The sequence below is a fragment of the Trachemys scripta genome, chromosome 10 (assembly GCF_013100865.1).
Source record: "Trachemys scripta elegans isolate TJP31775 chromosome 10, CAS_Tse_1.0, whole genome shotgun sequence".
NCBI lineage: Eukaryota > Metazoa > Chordata > Testudines > Emydidae > Trachemys > Trachemys scripta.
The window spans coordinates 77625537-77648598 of NC_048307.1; the positions used below are offsets into that span (position 1 = coordinate 77625537).

At 42.5% G+C, this 23062-nt stretch overlaps 1 protein-coding gene across 1 annotated transcript in view; it reads right to left on the reverse strand.

Moving 5' to 3' along the window:
• The window catches only part of ADAMTS17 (ADAM metallopeptidase with thrombospondin type 1 motif 17), a gene marked incomplete in the record, with an annotated part of 265113 nt that overhangs the window by 12551 nt on the left and 229500 nt on the right, over positions 1 to 23062 (reverse strand). Inside the window, 2 exon segments of the mRNA XM_034784572.1 lie at positions 12197 to 12349; positions 20394 to 20598. Coding sequence (XP_034640463.1) covers positions 12197 to 12349; positions 20394 to 20598 — 358 coding nt within the window.

The following is a 23062-nucleotide window of genomic DNA, read 5'->3' on the forward strand; positions in this document are numbered from 1 at the left end:
GAGCGCTGTGAGGTGGTGGCATAGGCGCCGACTCTGTGGGTGCTCCGGGGCTGGAGCACCCCCAAGCTCCTTCTCCCCCCTGAGCGTGCCACGTCCCTGCTCCTCCCCCTACTTCTCAGCGCTTTTCACCCCTCCACCCCGCTGCCTAACAGCTGTTTGGCAGCACTTAGGACTTTCCGGGAGGGAGGGAGAGGAGTGGGGATGCGGAATGCTCAGGGGAGGAGGCGGAGAAGAGGCAGGGCGGGGTGGGGACTTGGGAGAAGGGGGGGCAGGAAGGGGTGGGGCTGAGGTAGGAAAAGGCAGGGTGGGAAGGGGACTTTGGGAAAGAGGTGGAATGGGGTAGGGGCGAGGGCGGTGCAGGGGTGGGGTGTTGAGCACACACCCGGCAGAGGGGAAGTCGGCGCCTATGGGGGTGGTTGTGGTCTGGGCACTGCTTGAGGACCCACGGACCTAGGTTTGAGACCCGCAATCCCTCACAACACGACCCTACAAGAAATGGCTGCAAACTTTGTGCTGCGTAATAGAAGCCCAACTGTGCAAGGTACATGGGCCTACTAGCCTATATGGTTCCATATTCCAGCATGCTTAGCTCTCCTTGCAGAGATGTTTTTGCACCCAGCCCAGGCCCCCGGCTGATATAAACCGGCATTGCTCCATCAGTTTCCCTATCTGTAAGACTTTAATGCTGATTTACACCAGCTGAGAATATAGCCCTTGTTTTTAAAGAATTTCTTGGGCGCTTGGGTTAGTCTGAACACTCTCTTTAGTTATTTAACTATTAATTAATGGTGCTTAACTGCAATTTACAAACAACTGAGAATTTAAAGGGAAGATTCTGCTGGGTGTGTTTAAACTTAGCGAGATACTGTTTATCTTCGCCCTCTATGTACCAAAGATATTCCCCCGCACCCCACCCGCAAGCCGCCGCTGGATGGAGAGCTGCTCAGCTTAGACAACACTGAAATACTGCCCGTCAATCCTTGCACTGCCTTCCTTGTAAACACAGTGAGACCAATGACCGGACACTTTGATGCTAACTGGTCTTTAAAGGTGTTCTGGAAAATTGTTTCCTTAATTCCAATTTGGACATCATAAATCCTGAAAGGCTGTTAGAAAGAATACAAAATTATAGGGAGTTGCGAACAGATGTTTCTAGAGGAGATAGCTGTACGTGCAACATCTGTCTGACTAGCACAAAGATATGCTGATTATCATGGGGTTTCAATCTGCATAATTACCCTCAGGCTGGGTACCATGAGTGATAAATGGTGAATTACTTGCTGCACATACCTCTTATTGAAAAAATAATCCTGAATTCTTTACCAGAATGTCAGGGTAACTCAAGAATTAGAACAGAATGTCAATGATTAAGCAGCTCTGCCTCTTACACATTTTTATCCTCCACATATTCTTTTTGTTTTTAAAGCTAAAATAGTTATGATGAAATTCCCTAAGAAATCAACGGATTCTGGTGGAGGCTTTGAAGAATCATAGGAGTGTACGAATGGAAGGAACCTCAAGAGGTCTTGTTCAGCTCCCTGCACTGAGGCAGGACCAAGTATATTCCTAGACTTTCCCTCACAGGTGTTTGTTTTTAAAGATCTCCAATGATGGGGATTCCAGAAGCTCCTTTGGAAGCGTGTTCCAGAACTTAACTATCCTTATATAGTCAGAAAGTTTGTCCTAATATCTAACCTAATTCTCCCTTGCTGCACATTAAGTCCATTACTTCTTGTCCGACCTTAAGTGAGCATGGAGAACCACTGATCACCATCTGCTTTAGAACAGCCCTTAATATATTTGAAAACTTATCTGGTCCCCTCAGTCTTCTTTTCTCATGACTACACATGACCAGTTGTTTTAACCTTTACCTCATAGGTCAGGTTTTCTAAACCTTTTATCTTTATGGTAGCTCTTCTTTGGACTCTCTCCAATTTATCCATATCTTTCCTAAAGCATGGTGCCCAGAACTGGACACAGTATTCCTGCTAAGGCCTCATCAGTCCCAAGTAGACTGGGACAATTACCTCCCGTATCCTACATATGACTCTCCTGTTAATTGCCGGCTCATATTCCATTTGTGATCCACTCTAACCTCCAGATGGTTTTCAGCAATACTGCTGCCTATCCAGTTATTTCCCATTTTGTATTTGTGCATTTGATTTTTCCTTCCGAAGTGTAGTACTTTGCACATGTCTTTATTTAATTTCATCTAATTGATTTCATATCAATTCTCCAATTTGTCAAGGATGATTTGAATTCAAATACTATCCTCCAAAGTTCTAGCAACCCCTCCCAGCTTTTATAAGCCTACTCCACTCCATTATCCAAGTCATTAATTCTCTATAAGAAAAATGCACTTAATGAAGTAGCCCTTTTACTTAGAACAATTATTCTTAGCAATTAACCCAACATTCTATTGTTGGAAATCATAGCCAACCTCTGAGAATCCCACTAGACAAGAACACATTAGGATGTGCTCCATTTCAAATGGAATACTAATGACTATGGCCTTCACGCTGACAAAATCCTACTTTATTAGTAATAATAATAATTTGTATTACAGTAGCATCTATTATTATGATTTATTTGTATTCTTGTAGTGTCTAGGAGTCCCAGTCATGGATCCAGATCTCGCTCTGTTAGGTGCTGTACAAACAAAAAGCAAGAAGACAGTTCCTTCCCTAAGGTGCTTACAATCTAACTATAAGACAAGAGACAACAGATGGATACAGACACACTGACGGGGGAATACAAGGAAACTCTGAGACAACAATGGCCAGCATGACAAGCGGGAGACTCAGCACCCTGACTGTTGATCAGGGCCCCGTTGTACTATGCATTGTGCAGAAAAGTCTCTGCAACAGAGTTTATAGTCTAAACAGGCAAGCCATGCAAAAAGTGAGAGGGGAATCAAGAAGCAGAGAGAAGTGAAATGGCTTGCCCACAGGTTACACATTAGGTCAGTGGCACAGTCAGGAATAGAATTCAGCTTTCCTAACTCCCAGACCAGGGCCCTGTGAACTAGCTTGTACTACATACCTATTGTCGCCTGTCCTTCTATTTTCTTTTTAAAGACAAGGGGTGAAATCCTGGCCCCCTTGAAGTCAATGGTAAAATTCCGTTGCCTACAGTGGAGTCAGGATTTCACACAAGAAAATCAGGCTTATGCTTTAGGTGTTTTTAATGCATTCAGACTTGCTGCATCACTTCACTGAGGGCTGCATTTTCAAAGGCGCTCCAAAGCCATCACTACAACGTCAGGCTCCATTTTGCATGTGTACGTTTTGCCTGTACAATTTTTCAAAGTTCAGATGTCCCGTGTGCCAAGTCTCAAGCTTTTATACTGCAGAATACATTTATGCATTCATCAATTAGTTCTCCTCCGGTGGTCATCATCATGACATCCGAGAACCTCACAATACCCTTGTAAGGTAGGTAAGTGTTACGGTTCCTGCTGGGGAGGAAACTGAGGCACAAAGAGGTCCAAGGCCACGCAGGAAGTCTGTGGCAGAGGTGGGAACACAACCCAGATCTCTTGATTTCCCGTCTAATTTCAATCTTCCTTTCTCTTTTGAGCCACACCTTTACAGCACAAGTATCAAAAGCCTTTATCTTTCAATACCACCTATTTCTTATCTCCAAGAACTATTGCTCTCCCAAGACTGATGTTAACAAACCAGGAGGTCTGATCCCTGCTGGAATGCCACTGGGATAATATGGAAGAACAGACCTTACAATTTTGTGTTTAAACCCGAAATTGCTTGGACTAATAAAGATGCTAAGCTACATTTAAATACACTAATTTGTCTACAACAATGCAATCAGTTCTACTTGTTAGCAGGATGGTCACATTTGACATTACTTTCGCTCAGCCCATTATCTGATTGCAGTAACTGTATGGTACATGCATTTCTGAGGGATGTTTTTCTAAGGTGTAAATACCTCACAGGCACTGACAATGACACCCTTGTGAAAGCAGGGTAAACTCTGGAATTACCTGACAGACAGCTCTCAGCTCAGGAATCAGTCAGCATGTCATCTGATGAAACAAGCAGATTCATGGAAGATTGTGGGAACCGGCACACAAAAGCAGCTCTTGAAGTCCACATCCAAGTTTTAGCAATTAGTGAAAGGCAATGCCTTGGATAAAACAAGCATTTCAGGGAGCATCCACTTTCATTCATGTATGTCCCCTGAAGAGCAAGCAGATTAGCACCTCCCTGGGGCTGGCTACAAAACACCCCAAATCCCTTGAGAAGACAGTTTTGCAGTGGCAGCAGGAGCATGGATGTGTGGAGAGTGGGCGGGCCAATCAGTCCCCCACGCCCAGCGGACTCAGACTTGAAAGGAAATCCTTGAAGAAGTTTGTTGCTCCTTCCCTTGACCACACTGAGCTATTTGTAGAGAAAGGCCTCGTCTACCTAGGAACTGGTACCAGTTTAACTACAGATGTATTTTTAAACTGGTGCAATCTCTGTGTAGATGCCCTTATTTTGGGCTAAGAGTGGCTTATTTCACAGAATCATAGAACCACAGGGTTAGAAGAGACCGCAAGGGTCACCTAGTCTAATCCCCTGCCAAGATGCCGGATTTCACGTTAGCTTAACGCGGTAAAACACCAGAAAAGGCTACACAGCAAACTCAGGGCACAGTGAGTAGAAAGAAATTCCAGTATCAACTCCACTGACAGTGAAGAAGAAAGAAAAATCACCAACAGTCCTGGATCATCACCATGTCTAAACAACAATCCTTGTGGGCAAAACTCTGATTTCACGCCAAAAGCCTCAATGCAATGAAGCCACTGGGGATTCAGTGTTGTAAACAAAATCCACTTCACTATAAGAGCAGACGGGCAAAGCCAGGGATGGTTTCTGCTTTGTAAAAGCAAAGCTACGGCTGGCTAAGAGCCATGTCTCTTTTATGCTAAAACCCGCCCCCAAAGGAAGTTGAATAAATAGTGACCGGTTTAACCCATCCCCATGTAAAATGGTTCCTTTCTACTCCCTCAACCTAAGGAGCCAGAATTGCACCCTTCCTCTTGTATACTTACTCTGCAGTGGGGGATCCCCCTCCTGTCGGGGAATCCTTGGCTGGTGTAAAGCTGATACATCCAGGTTTGTGCCATCTGCTCCCAGCCCTCTGGCACAGAGAGGTGTTGGGGGTGAGCGGATGATTGGAAGGGTTGTGGCTTGAGCTTCCGGATTGCTGGCCAGCAGAACAATCTGTAGGGAACTATTACTATCAACATAACTTAGAGTAGACCTTGGGGTTGGTAACTAGGCCTTGTAATGTTACACTGGAGGCTGATCTGGCCCCTGGTCAGCCCCAGGACTGGGGAAGTGGAAAGTTGGCTAAGAACCACATTCCCTCCCCACAGCTGGGTCCTACACAGAGCACATCTCATCCCTGTCACTTCAATTTCTATATTTTGCATGCTTCTTAGGGCAGCCAACCAGCAGCAGACACTCCTCTGGCCAAATTTCCAACATCCGCTTCTGTGCAACAATTTTGCACGTGCAAACTGCAATTTGTGCATGCAAACTTGTGTGCAATCACTACCATATTTGTGTGCCCGCACAAAAATGGGCACACACTCACTTTTGCAGGGACGTTAGTTGTATGTGCAGAAATGGACTGCCAGCTGCGATGCTTGGCTTCGGATCTAAATTACTGTCCATCCCTTGTAATTTTCTATCCAGAAATGTGAATTGAAGAAGAAAAGTTATTTTCCCCAAGGCATAAGAAGATGAACTTGATTGTGACCTTTATCAAGAATTAACAAGTTGTCTGTGGTTTATTATAAACAGATGGCAGGTCAAGCTGTGACTATGTAATGAATGCTGTAAAAAAGGAGAATTTGCTTCTCTAGTCACAACAGCTTTGAATACACCTCCTAAACTACAGCTGTCATTGATCTGCTCTTCTTATCATGTAATGTGAGTTAATCATCAAGGGCAAGGAGTATAGAAGGATTTTCTGATGTTCCCAAACACCTGTAACTCAGAAAACATGCCTTTCCCTAGAATTAAGAAGAAAGGCTGATTGCACAGTAGTCGCTGAAAGAAAAATGGCTCTGAGTGCACTGCACCGTGTTTTTATTTCTTTTAGAGAATACAATTTACTGCAAATAACTGCCAAAATAACTCATCTGCAATGAGAAAGCCCTTGTTACCACAATCATGACTAATAACCCTTGATCTTCAGTAGGAAACATTTCAATGTTTGGCATAAAAGCAATGCTATTCTAATAGGAAAATAGATCCCCCCCCAATTTTAAACATTCCCCTGCGATGAGTACCTGCAGCCAGCATTACATAGACCGAGAAAAGGACTGGAAAGAAATTGGCAACTGTTGATTGCCTGGGATGACAGGTGGCTATAGGTAATTTTTCAAATGTGCTTTATCATTAATGACATTATTTGACAGCAGGAATATTTTTAACATCACATTTTGCCAAAGTGTTTCCTACTAGGGCTTTGCTCCAGTTGGTTCCAGCCAGTAAGGGGTTCTGGGTTCCCATGTGCCCTCTGAGATGCGCACCAGCCAAGTGTTTGAAATAGAAATTGCTAAAAGAACGTTTCTTCCCCAAATCTCTTTTCCCCACTCAATACAGTCTCAGCTCAGACATTTATATTTGTCCTGAGTACCTGGTCCTTACTGCACAAAACCCAAGGGTCTTGCTCAACACAATAGGTCAGATTCTGATCTCAGTTACACTGATGTAAATCTGGAGTATCTCATCTGACTAAATTAATCTGGATTTACACCATTGTAACTGAGATCAATATCTGACCCACTATTTTGAGTGGGGTCCTTGGGTTTTGATGAATGGATTGTAGGGAATGATTATAGTCAATTACTCTGGAGTTACATAAGTGTATTATCCAGCAACTGCACCTTTCCTCCTTTAAAAGACTTTTTTTTCATGAGACTATGAAATATATGATATGATAGGATTGCTAGCTTGTTGCCTGGGGAAAATCAACTGCATGTCTAATGCTCCACCTACCCAAAATGGGCCCTTGAGAATGTCAGCACTAACAATTTTTTTGCCCCCCTAATTCTGGCTTCCTGGATATAATCCTCTTGAAATAATATAACTAAATAGTGGAATTGGGAAACCAGAATCACTCTGATTGTGCTGCTAACCCCAAAACTCAGACACTATTCACAAGGCAGAAACAGCAAATGTTAAGATGTATCAACCAGTGAAACAAATAAACTAAGCCAGAAATTTAAAAAAAGAAAAAATCCAGAAGAATAGTGAATCATTCTCTATTTAAATATTGCTAGTTCCACTTATACCCTGAAGGAGTCCAGCAGCCAAATGGGGAAACAGAGCATGAGGAAAATATCCCACTTGCTGATTTGTACCTGAGTGATCTCACTGCTTCTTCAATACCGGACTAGGAGGGGAGTGGAGGAGAGGGAGAAATTTGGGGACAGCTTGGGGAGCTGAAAAGCAATCTCCTAGCACTGTTCAACTTCAGGCAACACTTGATGTTTGTCAGCACCGGGGTCCACCCAACACGCTCCTGAGCCAAGTCAGAAATGCATCACTGCATCACGCAGGATGTACATTTTCACTACATGACTCATGATGGATCCTGGATGCAAGGTCAAGGACAAAGTCCTTCAGCTCACTCCCTCAGGTGCAGCCTAACACGTGCGAACAGGATAAATCATGTAGACCATTAAACTTTATGTAACAATACATTCAGAATATTAACTACCTGCATCTTTTAAAAGAGTGCAGTAATTTACCAGGTTATCGGGAGCCCTAGCTGAAGTTAGTCCGCAATATATTTAAGCCATCGTAGTTCATCAACGTCCATACTGCTAAAAAGCAGTACCCCTGGAATAACTAACAGGTTCGAAACATATTTTTAAAATCTATGCTTCAGTGTGAAGTTCTGGGAAAATGAGCAACGTTGATCCTTTCCTTTAAACAGCACAACAAACAACAACAAAAGACGTTATTTACTATCCAATGATAAAATGTTTAACAGGCCACAGTTTTCAGCCAATATAGAACTGCTTCAAAGTATCCAAATGATGGTGAGTGAGTGAGACGTGTGTGTTTATCTGAATACTAACTGGGGGAACAACACTTCCAGAAACGGCTGACGTGGATAGATGCATTTCCACGTGGATAAATAGCGTGAATGGGAGATGGCTGAGTTGGTTCCTATTCATTTGGTTACCTTTATATCATATAGGAAAAATTTATAATGAATTGTGACTCTGAAGACATCAGGTTAGAGAGAAAGAAAGAAAGATTTAAAATTCTAAGCGAACACTTCCATCTAGTATGCTTTCACTTTCATCTAGTATGTCCACCCTTTAGACGATAGGATGTGTGGGACATGGAATGTCTTCATTTAGGTTTTGTATAGTTCTGCGTTAGTGCTAAATAAATAATAATAATAATAATTATATTATCCTCAGGGGCTGGATAAACAGTAAGGAACTGCAGAATGAACTAAAAATGTCACATGTGTATCTGCATAGGACACTCGGAATAAACTTTAGTGGCAACTTTAAATAGTATCCCCCACATACGTTGCAAATATGACAACAATTAGGGCTGAAATTCTCCTCCCGGCCATAAGCCAGAGCAAATGGCATTGCACAATGGACATCGGCACCACTTGGGGCCGTGGTTCGTTGCTCCAGGCCAATGGGGGCTGCTGGAAGCGGCGCGGGCCGAGGGACTTACTGGCCGCTGCTTCCCGCATCTCCCATCGTCCTGGAGCAGCGAACCGCGGCCAGTGGGAGCCGCGATCGCCCGGACCTGCGGATGCGGCAGGTAAACAAACTGGCCCGGCCCGCCGGGGGGTTTCCCTACACAAGCGGCGTCCCAAGTTTGGGAAACACTGCTCTAAGGGCTGAGGAGTAGTAGTAGAGCTGTGGGGTCTGCAGAACACAGTATGTGAAGCTTGGGCCGGAAGATCTAGGTAGTTGCACAGTCACAGCCCATGTGCCCACCCCACCCCCAACTTCCTGTTCTGCACAAAGTGGATCAAGCCCCTATATAAACTTATATATGAATGTGTGAGTGTACATAGAGATAATGTATAAAATACTACTAACAATGTAACTTAAGGTTTTATATTGCATCACCGTAGTATCTGAGCACACCAGGAACTAATGAGATGAGTACATAACATAAACATGTCATCTTTCGCCATGGTAACCCTGGTTCATCCCATGTGCCTCACTCAGGCATTGTTTACTGTCATCATGTGCTCTGTCATGTCTGAATTTGACCATAAGCTCTCTACAGCAGTGATCTGTCTGTTCATTTATATGCTCTGTGTATTCCAGGGAGGCTGCTCTGTAAATAATAAAAACAGTTTGCCCATTACCACACATGGACCTATCCTATTTATAAGGTTTGTCTGGACTTTATTCTTTTTATGAGGTTTTGTCTCTTCCTATGTTCCTCATGATGGATTTTAAAACCTTAATCGTCACGGTTTGGATGAGGGATGGATTGGAGGGCAGAGTATTTGTGGGGCTGCTATGTAAGTTGGTTGCATGTAAAGAATCAAAAAATTTTTTTTATCTGAGAAAATAACTATTAATCATTAACCCCCCCCCCCACAAAAATACTCCCAGCAATAGACTGAAAATGCCTAATGAAATAATTTTACGAAGTCGTTGCATGTTCTGAGGCTAATTTGTATTAACACGAAAAGCTTCTGTTTTATAAGCGCTAAATTCTTTCACGGCAATTTATGTAGCAACAATGTTTTACAATGGGATTTTAGTTTGACTTCATGCAGCTCGCTACACTCTACTGCTCCCAAACTTTTTGTCTCCAAACAATGACATGTTCACCAAAAGGGGCCACCTACCGTGCTATGCTAGTCAATACCAGCAGGATGGGTTAGGATGTATGATGGCTTTAGGGGATCTCCTACTGGGTTTAAAACTTCTGGATCGCTGATTCTATGTAATTGGTGAATTCACAACTATTTCATATTTCCCGCTATAAAAAGAGTCCTAGTCAATTCCTACTCTGAAATGTTTTAAGATTTTTTAAAAAAAAATGTTATTTCACCTGTTAATATAGGGGGACAGTTTATTTTGGCTAGTTCTCCTGGGTTCTGCATGCCAGGTTATGAATAAAATAACGTTCAATACTCTAAACATTCTGTTATACAGCTTCTTGTTTCAGCATAAATATAGACTTATTGCACATGACAGGTTCTTAATGCATTCTCCAGCATCAACACCATTAGATTCACATACAATTGCCTCCTGAGGGGATCTATTTACAAATATTTTTATTACTGATCGTCATCTAAAAAATGCTACGGCAGGTAAGCCCATTTGCCTGCGATGGCCTCTGTTTCACTGGAGTTTGATCAACAACAAGAATTAAATTTGCTTTTTTGGAAAGCAAAATGAAACTACTGTATCCCAGTGGTTTCAGCACATGCCGTACATTCCTGGACACAAAGCAGGCTTTGTGTTTAAAGAATGGTACAGTTACAAAGATAAGATAAAACAGGACTGGAATATAATATTCCTGGGAAATTTCAGTCCCCCAAGCAAGCATGAAGTTAGCAATTTAAAGAGATTTTATGAACAGCGTGGCCAATTGCTGAGGTCCGTACTCAGAGAAAACTGCCTGTGCGGCTAAGGATTGAGTGAAAACTCAGGCACCAATTCTCCTCTGACTTACATCGGTATATCAGGATTAAGTCCACTGACAACATTCTAGGGGCTCTACATTCACGACGGTGTGAGTGGGGGTAGAGTGAGGCCCTGAGGATGGGAATTCTGGCTCTATTTTTAAGTAAATGACTAATTTTCACTTCAGAGGGTCAGAGTGAGTCACGGATAAGACCGTGCAGTGTATTTCTTGTGCTGGCAACCAGGCTATGAGGTGCTGGTGGCTACGGGAGATACAGCTTTGGATCCATCTTTACTATGATGAAACAGGAAGTGTCAGATTCTGCTTGCCATCAGGGGCTACTCGTATGAGTCAGGAGCAGAATTTGCCATCGGTGCTTTGAGTCCCCTGGTCTCTCTTGGGAAGGATTTGCTGAACAGGTCCTTTCCAATGTGCTGTTTAACACCAGTTCTCCCAAGCCCTTGGTTCTGTCAGCCAGGTGCCAGGCACTTGAAGCCCACATTAACTAGGCCAACCTGCCTTCTTTCAGGTAGTGTTTTGTTTCATTTTCCCTAGCAGGCTTTCTCTACGGCCAAGCCCAAAGCCTGCCTCACCCTCTTACGTGCAGGTCAGTGCAGGAGAGTCCCAAGCAAACGAGTTCCCGCACCAAATCTCTCTTAGCGGATTCTGCCATTCACTTTGCCCTCTTGAGCCCTGAGAGTTCTCCTTCTCCTGGCAAGGAGAGAGCGGGAGGCGGCTAAAGGGGGATAGATTGATCCTGGAGATAGCGGGGGGGCTTCAGACTGTGTCCATTTCCACTGATTACCTTGAAGGGGGTGGTTGTTGCCAGGGGATGCCGCCTCTACTGAGAGCTCTGAGGTAGAACTGCGAGCCAGCCTGGTGTCTCTGTGGACTGCTCAGCTTCTTCATTCTCTTCTTAGCCTCATAAGGGACTTTGAGGGAGGTCTGCCAACCACAATACATCCCAAAACCATGGCGGAGAACATGTGTGTGTGGCATATAGCCATAGCATAGGCAACCTCTGGGGGTGGGGGGTCATACAGCAGTTATGGCACACAGCCAGAGAAAACCTTTGGGAGCTGGAGGTCAGACCAGCAGTTACAGCCCCCCTCTGCTCCTCACAATGGGTCACACAAGCCGCCATTTAGGCTCCCATTACTCCTCGGCGGCCACATTTCTAACAATACCTGCAACTGTTAGCACTGAAAGATACATTTCTAAAAAAAAAAATAAAAAAAATCAAACTTCTGCTGCTTACTTTGCCGTTTGCTCAGCTTAGAAAATGGAAACAGATGTCTGTGTCTTGTGCAGTAGCCCAAAGCTGCAATGTTTGGGTTGTCGATGCTGTGACGGAGTGTTTAAATCCCCAAACTACTTTCATGGAAATCAAATTCAAAAAACAACAACATGAAAATACGTCTATTTCCTATTAAACAGTATGATTAAAACCCATTAAAATCCACATGGAAGGGTTGTTTAAAGGGTGGATTCCTGACCTGATAATCTAGGCAATTAGAGTGCAAACACTGCTCAGAGTTCACCATTACCTTAGACCAATCCCCTGTTTTCCACTCATAACAGCCTGTGTGATCCTCACACTCTTCCTCGTCCCTTGGCCTGGTGGCTGCATCGCATTTCCCTTGAGAATTCGTGCACATTACTGTTCTCTTCTGGATTCCCCTGCCGCAATCTGCTGAGCACTGAAAAACAAGAGACATTACCTTCAACTGCTGCACGACAGCACCTAGCAGAATGGGATCCCGATCTGTGACCAGGGCTCCTACTCACTATGGTACTACAGATAATTACCATCTCGGCTGGGTGTCATCACAGCTGCAGAAGCAGAGGCGAGGGACAAATGAAAAACAAGTTTCATGAAAAATTTTAACTATTCAAAGCTGTTTTGTAATTTTGAAGGATTCATTTTTTTCAATTCTTTTAGCCACTTTAATAATTTCCCCTCTACCAAATTTTTACATTATCTAAAATACCAATCTAAAATTTCATTTACCAAAACCACGGGAAACAAACAAAAAAAATGTAATGATACTTTCAATTTTTTTTTCAGTAAATATTTTTTAAAAAAGGCAAGAAATCTGACAATATTTTGTGGAAAAACATTTCAGAAAAACAGCAATTTTGCAACTAAAAAAACCTTTTATTTGAAAATTTTCAACCAGTTCTAAACAGGAGTCACTGTTGCAGGTGTGGAATTTTTAACTAAGGCTGTTGATTAATCACAGTTAACTCACACGATTAACTCAAAAAAATTAATCACAATTGCAGTTTTCATTGCACTGTTAAACGATATAATACCAATTGAAATTTATTAATTTTTTGGGATGTTTTTCTACATTTTCAAATATATTAATTTCACTTACAACACAGAATACAAAGTGTACACTGCTCACTTTATATTATTATTTTTTATTACAAATATTTGCACTGTAAAATGATAAAAGAAATAGTATTTTTCAATTCACCTCATACAAGTACTGTAGTGCAATCTCTTTATCATGAAAGTGCAACTTACAAATGTAGATTTTTTGTTACATAACTGCACTCAAAAAACAAAACAATGTAAAACTTTAGAGCTGACAAGTCCACTCAGTCCTTTTTGTTGAGCCAATCGCTAAGACAAACACGTTTGTTTACATTTACGGGACATAACGCTGTCCGCTTATTTACAATGTCACCTGAAAGTGAGAACAGGCGTTCGCATGGCACTTTTGTAGCCATCATTGCAAGGTACTTACATGTCACATATGCTAAACACTCATATGCCCCTTCATGCTTCACCCATCATTTCAGAGGACATGCTTCCATACTGATGACGCTTGTTAAAAAAAATGATGCGTTAATTAAATTTGTGACTGATCTCCTTGGGAGAAAATTGTACGTCTCCTGCTCTGTTTTACCCACATTCTGCCATATAATTAATGTTATAGCAATCTTGGATGATGACCCAGATTGTATTATATTATTTGTATTAGGTGAATTAAAAATACTACTTGTACTACATTATTTGTATTAGGTGAATTAAAAATACTATTTCTTTTGTTTTTTACTGTGCAAATATTTGTAATAAAAATAATAATATAAAGTGAGTACAGTACACTTAGTATTCTGTGTGGTAACTGAAATCAATATATTTGAAAATGTAGAAAACATCCAAAAATATTTAAATAAATGGTATTCTATTATTCTTTAACAGTGCAATTCATCGCGCAATTAATCACGATTCATTTTTTTAATCGCTTGACAGCCCTAATATTTTACCCAGTAAATGTTTAAAAAAAAAAAAAAAAGGCAAGAAATCTGACAATATTTTGTGGAAAAATATTTCCAAAAGACAACAATTTTGCAAACAAAAAAACCTTTTATTTGAAAAAATTCAACCAGTTCTAAACAGGAGTCAGTGTTGCACGTGTGGAATTTTTAACCCCTTTAAGAGATTGTTATCAATACTGAAAAAGGACAAATACACCAGAGTACACAATAGGGAAGTTTCTGCATCCTTTGCTTTTGCATGGCTATGCAATGAAGCATTCTAAAATCACAGTGGCACCAACTCAATCTCTTGGCTGCACAGTGGAATTTGCAAGGTCTCGCGGTATACCAGCTCATGAAATCCTGCAGCAAGGTCTTCTGCAATGCAGATAATGCGTACCCTGCACTGGATCTTTGATTCTGTACAGTGTGCTCTCTCATAATTATGCTGAGAGCAAATGACAAACATATTCGCACTCTTTCTATTTGTTTAGTAATGCTTCCCATCATAGGTTATGGCAATGCATGCAATCATACAGTACACATAACCCAAGGCTGATATTATGCCAATGTATTTCCATTCACCCTCCTTGACCCCCCAGTTTGCGATCGTTCAAAATGACATCCAGCAAACTATGGCTACACACAGACACCTGAGTCATCAGCAGGGCTCAAAGACGAGCTCTTCGGCACTAACAGCACAGGCCTCTCCAATTTGTGATAAGGGGTATATTCCTTAGCTCTGAGAAAGCAGCAGACAGTTACACTTGCTGGGAGCAGCCACAAGAGGAGACAGGATTACAAGTACCAGGACAATGTCATCCACGTGCACATGAGTGGGCACCAAACGTCCATTTTAAGTTCTTGAGTTCTGTGGAAGTGGATTCTGCCAAGGCTGCTATGCATGTAGGGATATTTGAGCATCATTTTGCTACCCAAGTTGAAGGAATGTTGGAATTTTTGTTTTGTTTTGTCAGAGAGTTTGCCATGACCTCACAGCCCCCTCAGGGACCCACCCTGGATGAAGTCACAATCCCAAGAACTAAGAAACACTGCTTTAAATGATCACTTTTCCAACAAAGGGATATGGGAACGGGTGGCATTGTCAAACCCATCTAAATCGTACCAATGTACAGCAGCACGTAGGTTCTTCCTACGCTCCACTTTCCTGCCAGTGCAGTGGTTACAAGCCAGTTTTCATGGAAAGCCCGCTGGGGACAGGTGGGTGGAAAAATGATATACATACCAACTGAGATAACAACTAACTCTCTCTTGAGCGTCAAGTTCTCCCCCTCAGGGATCAGTGAGGAAAAGACAGTTGACTTGACACTGAATAAATAGTGGAAATACGAAATACCCTGTGAGGTCTTTTGAGCATATTCCAAGAGGCTTCTCCATTCAGGGGGTCTATGCTGGAAACAAGCATCAGCTTGATACGTTATATCAAATGGACAAATCTCAGCATGCCTGTCTGCCTTAAAAATACAATCCAGGCAGTTTTGACCTGCTGGCCTTGTTAAGGACATGAATGACAAGTGTTTATGAGCTGGCAAGCTAACAGACATGCCTTTAAATACTTCACGGCAACTACAAAATGACTTCTTTAAAATCTGGGAAGCTGTCCACTTAATTTACTGTGTGCTGTTCATTGCATGACCTCCTTATGGAAGTTATGTCTTTATAATGAACACGATCATAGGGTTCCACAAGCTACTAGGACAAATTCCTTCAGGCTACAGAGAGACCTCTGTAAGCTGCAATGGCAGACTCCTTAAAGCTCTTATCAACTTCCCTGAGATCTCAAGCTGTATTTCTTAGGCTGTACCTACAAGCAATGGATTGCTCTACTTGGTGCAGAATTTCCTGAACTATCAAGCAGTGTTCCTGACTGCGGTATAAGATGTCATAAGGTGACAGGATGAACTCCTCCAGGGTGTTTGGTCTCATCATGTTGTTTTTAACCCCTTGAATCATCCAATTTGCTAAAACTGAGTAAAGCTAAAGTAGGAGTATTTTCCACAACGTAAAACTCTCTCAGGGATTTACAAACATTTTGGAAAAACAAACATTTATTTGCATGAGCCTTTATGTCATTCGCAAATCTACACCACATTTGCTTTCCTATGGTGACAAAACAGTCTGTAATCAGAGTGCCTGTAGTGAAGTCAACAGCTTCATTAACAAGTTCACTGCTCTGCTCAACTGCTCAGACCATTAAGAACATTTTTTTAGTAGCTGGGTTTTACAAAGATTCTACAGAAAACATTTGCAATGGATGAATGTCCAGATTACACCAGATGGCCTGACACATCTTTAGTTTATTAACAAACCACCTGACCAAACCCCAAAAGGTTCTATAAAGAATTGAGACAAAAGCCAAGAGACAATCCCATTGACAAATGTTGTGAGGACCCTGCTCTCAAACCCTAGCTGACTGGGTTCCCAGGAAGCAGCCTCGGTCATCGCGTCACACCAGCTCATTCAATTACCAGGGAATTCAAAGACTTGGATGGGCCAGCTTCCAGGATCTGCTTCCTGATTGGCCACATGATCTTGACCCTGATTGGCTGGTGGCCATATATAAACTTCCTGCTTCCTCTCTGGCCTTGTCTGAACAACAAGCCTTTGCCTGCTAGCTGGACCCTGCTTGACTCTGCCTTGCAGCCCCGTCAGATCCTGACTTACTATCTTACCAAACCACGCTAGCTGCCTCTCTGGGTCTTCTCCCTGAATTGGATCTGCTGGCAAAATGTGAACTTTGACCACTTATCTGGACTGCACTTTGGTCTACCTGACCCTTGAGCATTATACATCATTACAGGCCTCTTGGTAGAAGAAAATCAGCACATCTTTCTTCAAATTCTATCCCAACTCCTGAACAGTAGAGACTTTCACTTTTTATAACTACTCTCTATTTTTGGTCATTAAAAATGGGTTGAGCAACACTTTATCCAAGTCATTCCAAGCATTTGGCATTAAAAAGGGAACTTAATTTTTTTTTTCCACACTGAAGATTGTCTTGGATTTAGCTTTGAGAACGTACTTTTTCATTGGAGACCAGACCTCAACTTGCACTTTATTCAATTTTTTTCCTTTGTAGCCAAAAAACAAAATAATTCATGTGAAAATTGGTTTATAAAATGATATCACCATTGTGATAGTGTGTTTTTTTCCACAAACTCAGTTTCAAATGTTAAGGATTTAATTGATTTGCAGCCAAGAAAGGTTTATGGGTATAAAATGTGCTCAGACTAACACAATGTGAAATTGTCTTTCCTGAGTCAAAATGGACCATATGATCGCAAAAACATGTCTTGAAAAAGAACTAACTTCGAAAACCAACTGGTTGGCAATGATTAATCTAGATCCCAAAATTTTGGAGAAAAGTATTAAAGGAAAAATAAATCTCTCACTTTCAGATAATTTAAAAAATACATATTTGTCATGAAACTGTTTAGCTGACTTTTGCTCTGATGAATCCCTTATGTAGCTCAAATTACACTCATTTAACAAAAGCAAGATGCAAACACTGTTCTAACTGGGAAATGGATTGGTGACAAAAGACCACACACAACCAGTTAATGAGCTTTGCCCATCTGAAATAGGCGAGAGTTTCAGGAAACCACAATGACAACAGTACCATCATAAACAAGCATATCTACAATGCAGCAGACCTAGAAACAGGCGTCCCATCAGAAATAAAAAGAAGGGATAATCTGGAATGATGATGTATAAAAGAGCTATAACACATTCCAAAATCCCAGAACTTTGCTTCCTCCATTTGGGAGTGGGAAAAAGATGAAAAGCTTTGGAAGAAAAAGAGTTTCAAGCACTAGCGAATGTATGTAGTGTCCTGCTGAATGGTAAAATAATATACTGTCCTGGAACTTCAGAATATTACCTCTTGTACTGGAGATTTCCTGACTACAATTAAATAGCACTTAGTCCCTGTTAAAAAAACACCCTCTGTCCCTGCAACACAGCTGGGATCCTGAAGTTCTAGGAGTATAAACACTCCCAGTTACCCAACGTTATCTGATATTGTACTAAAAAAAAAAGTAAACAGTGCAAAACAGGGAGAGATCAAAAGCATCCTCTTGCCCATAGACTGGCCCTGCCCTGTAATACAGCCATTCTGGAGTTATGCCTGTGAAACCACAAGTGCAATGCCGAAGGGGAAATGGACTTTTTATCATTAAGATGAGTCTAGCAGGTATTATGTCAACACTAACATTGAAGTTATGTTGGGAGAGTTAACGATGGCCAAGAAACATATCCTGGCCCGCTTGGCTGGGGATCTTATTGGAGAGAATTAGAATATGAAGCAAATTACCATGCACCCTTTGCAGGCCAGGGATTAGTTTAAAGGATACTGGCAAACAACTGACTCAAGAAAAATATAAGCTTGTATCTCTTGTAGATGTCTGTGCCAGTGAATGATGAGTGGCCACACTGCAGCCACTAGCCCAGCAGTCTCTCCTCCGTTCTCATTCCTGGAAACTTATCGATTGAAATACCGTTTAAAAGCAACCTAACAATCACAGCAGACTTTAATACAGAGGCACAGTCAGCCCTTAATACAATAAACAAATGCCATCGTAACAGCCACATGTCACTCGGTGTTTGCTCTGTGCCAGGCAAATGTTGCATGCGCATACACACATGGCAATTCTTATGCATGGATACAGACAGAAAACTAAATTCTCCAAAACAGGTGCACACAAAACTGCAGGTGCAATTTCAGAAATTGGATTGAGGCCCATTTGAAAACGTGGCCCCCTGGGCTAGACCATATCCTGCTACTGATCTGGACACGAACCTCAACTACCTATCAGATGAGATCTACCACAATATGAAGCCACACTATCCATGCCACTGTCTGATATATCTGAAATCAATATGGGATTCTCAAACCTTTTCTTTGATATCCCAAATTCAAAAATAATCACATCCTAAACCCATCTCTCAGGGTACATCTGTACAGCAAATGAAGGTGTGAGCAGGTAGGCATCCCTGCACTACTTTTTAATCTAGCCAGCTCAGGTAACAATAGCAGCATGGACTCCAGTGCAGGCTAGCAACCCCTGTACATATCCAGGGTCCCTGGAGTTGTTTAGGATTATTTTAATTATGAAAATATTGTTCTGTTTTTCATTCATTGCTAATGTTGCAAAGCTTGTTATTTTGCTATTGAATTCTAAGGGATAGTTGGGGATTTTATTGGACATGCCAGTTCTTCCCTATGACTATTCTTATTCTTCTCTATGACTATGCTGCAGCATCAGTGGTGGTTTTTACTACTTCATAACATATGGCCCAGCCTAGTTCCTATAAGTTCATGTGTAAAACAAGAGGTCAATATTTCTAGTACCGAAATGGGATTTCCCTTATATCCTAATTAGATTTTTTGGTCACGCTTTATAATAAGAGCACATTTATAAATAGTTTATAGTATGTCTGATAAATAATTAATAGACATTTTAGTACAAGGCTAAGTAATTGCTCTACAACAGTGTTTCCCAAACTTGGGACGCCACTTGTGTAGGGAAGGCCCCTGGCGGGCCGGGCTGGTTTGTTTACCTGCCCCGTCCGCAGGTCTGGCCGATAGCGGCTCCCACCGGCCGCAGTTCACTGCTCCAGGCCAATGGGAGCTGCTGGAAGTGGCGCGGGCCGAGGGACGTACTGGCCGCCGCTTCCAGTAGCCCCCATTGGCCCGAAGCGGCGAACAGTGGCCAGTGGGAGCCGCGTTCGGCTGGACCCGCGGATGCGGCAGGTAAACAAAGCGGCCCGGCCCGCCAGGGGCTTTCCCTACACAAGCGGCGTCCCAAGTTTGGGAAACACTGCTCTACAAGATTGTTAGACTCCAACAGGTCAGTAGGGTGCTTATAACCATGGCTTATTACCACCTATAGCACATACTACTCATGTCTATAACATGCTTGTCACATCTATTAATAATTTATTAACCATTGACAAACGCTTTATAAATGCACCAGTTTTTCTGTGTTTCTAGAAGGATCATACCAGCTAGAATCAGAAAAGTCTCAAAGATTGAGTGATCCAGGGCATCCTGCAACGCAGAACAGAGCACTGATCAGATATTAATTTCAAAATACTCTTGATCTGAGCCAAAAGGCTTGCTGTGCTGGTTGAACTCCTCATCACACTGAAATGCTTCTCCTTGGCGGGTCTTGATTGCAGATTTGAAAGATATTCATAATACAGCTGGGTTTATAGAACCTACCTCAATAATTCACGGGTATGGAAAACACTGCTCAGCACCATACAGCTCTTCTGCATTTGTAATCATACTGGCTGGTCATGGTCCTGCAAGGCGCTGGGCTCTCTTGCCTCTATCCAGTACTTAATTTTAAGTGTTTTCCTGGATCAGGGCCAGAGCGCTTGGCACCCTCAGGATCAAGCCCAGGAGATTTTAGAGAGAGCTCTGGTTTCCCCCTCAAACCAAATTCTTACCTTTGACCATTCTGAAGCCTCCCAGATAGAAAGGCAGTCCTGGCCTTCACAGCTTTGTATTGGCGTGGGTTTGTTGCCCAGGCAGTAGAGGTCTCTGGTGTTAACATAGGTGCCATTCTGCAACTGATAAACACAAGTCACTTCCCGGTACTGGATGCCTTTCTCGCAGGTCGCAGAGCAAGAACTCCAATGGCCTGTCACCCACCTGTTAAGAAAACACAGAAGAAACATAAAAAAAAAAAGACACGGTGGAATCCAGTGCTGTGCTTATCCCTTGGGAACGCTGAGAAACAAGCCTCCAGTTCTGGGCCTGTGAATTTTGTATTGGCTTGTGTGAAATAGAGGCATAATGATCACGTACTGTCTTGGGTTGAATTGTGCGGAGACTGGAAAGCGCCTTGCAGGCCAGTGATATTAATTTACTCAGGACCGCATTGGAGATAATGTGTGACTTGTCTGCAAAACTCCCTTTGTTCTGGCTAGGGGAAGGCTACTGGGCTCCCTGGCAAATACCGCTGCTCTAGAACAGCACTCAAGCAAACTGTTGGTGTAACTGGGTGACTTTTAGCTCATCTTTTCATATTTGATATAAACATTCCGCTTCCCATCGCTCTGTGGCTGGCTGGAGGTTTAATAAGGACACTCCATCAGTTTTGAAGTTCAAGGCACATGTGAGCCTTAAAAATGGTGGCTAAACGACAAGATTCCTCTTATTGGCAAATCCAACGTTAACCCAATGGCCAAGGCTCAAGCGGTCTTTAAAAATACAAGATAACACTTCTAAAAGGGCTCCCATGGTATTGATTTAAAGTACCCATCTGTGGTTTGAATGTTCCAGTTTGGACCATTTTGCTCCTTTATGTCCTTTCATGTTCTGTCTGGGAAGAATCTGGTTTAGAAGGTGGGCAGGAGGGATGCTTTTTACATAGCATCCATCTTGCGGCTTCCTGCAGTCTGTCAGCAAGGACGATGTTCTCTTACAGGAATTCCAGGACAAAGTGAAGGACTGGAACAATAGCTCTGTGCATATGCACAGGAAGGCAATCGTCTAGGCTCCTCTGGGAAGTTGGCCTTCAGGGTTATTATTTAGGACTGTCATCTAGATTAGCATCCTTAATGAAATGAATCTTTCCCTTGTCACCTGATCCTGAGTTACTTAATACTGGATGTGGCTCAGATAGGTAAGATGCTTTCTCAAAGGCAAACATCTGCTGGAAAGAAAGGATTTCTTTTTGCTGGAAGCCCAGGAGGGGGAAGCACAGGTGTCTTGTTAAGAGCAACACTTGAAAAAAGGCTGTTTAAAGGTTTGCATCTCCTAAAGGAATTAACGATCCAAAAAAATACAAATGTTACTGGCGGGGGCGGGGACGCTCAGCCCACAAAATATAAAACTAGAATTGTCTTGTGTACTTGTCATTAATTCATCTGCAATCTGTTACCATTGGTGCTATTGTGCTGATGATCATGTCCGAGGCCTAGGCAGAAGCCAGCTGGTTTGAGAAGAACAGCATGCGATAGGCTACATGGTCACAGACTTGCCAGCTGTCCTGTGCTGTGCGACCAGGACATACATTTTTTGTGTGTAAAAGCAATTGACACATTCATTAATTTTGGTGGCTACCAACAGCTAGGAAGACACTGAGAGTGCTTTTTTTTTTTTCTTTTTTTGAGGGGAGTAGTTTGGTGCGTCTCAGCATCTGGCTGCTTGGTATTTTGGTTATGGGATAATGCCACCTACGTAATCTAATGCTGAGACAGAAGGACTGACACATCCAGCCTATCAGGGGAGGATCCAATGTCCACTGAAGTTAACCCAAAAAGTCTCCCATTGACTTCAAAGCGAGCTGGGTTGGGGCCTCTCTGAGCAGAATGTGAACATGGCCTGTCCGATCACAGAAGCCGTTCACCAAAGGGATGGATGGAAAGGAAGTGATTTGCTTTAGTCATTTAAAGTAGCCACGGAATTGGGAATGGCTGCACTGAATACTCACAGCAGCACTGCAGTCTCACCATGATCTATAGCTACTGGCAAAGGAAGACAAAAAAGAGATTGACAGCCAAGGAGAAAGCCAAAGATCAAAATACATTCTTGGCAGAAGCTGCTCTGAATTGCTTTCATTTTAGGATGAGCAGCATGTGTCCTGCCAGGTACTCCTGAAATGCTTTAAACAGTCAGATGATGACCTTCCTTTAAAGAAGGGAAAGGAGTTCCTATCTGTGGTTTCCCTTGCTCTGACAAGGAGTTGAAAAGTGCCTCATTTCATTCCTGTTCAGTGGACTTGTTAGGCACCATCCTAACAGAGACATAACAGTGAGCGATAGGACAGAATAAATGTCATGAATATAAGATGAATTATCACATAGGGCCGATCCAAAGCCCACTGACGTCAATAGAAAGCCTTTGGGATCAGGTCCTTCCACCCATTTAATATTTCAAATGTGGTCCCTGGGCAAAGAGAGATTTCCAGTGTCTCTCTACGAGTGGCACACAACAGCAGTTACAGATCTGCCATGGCCCATCATTGAACCACAGAGTCCAGGGCCTTGTCAGGTGGCTAAAAAGAGCAAAGCTATGAGCTAGCAGTTCTCTGAAATCCACACAGAAAAGAATATAGAACATGAAAAGCAAGTAACAAGGTGTCAGCCAGGAAAAATGGGGTTTCCTTTGA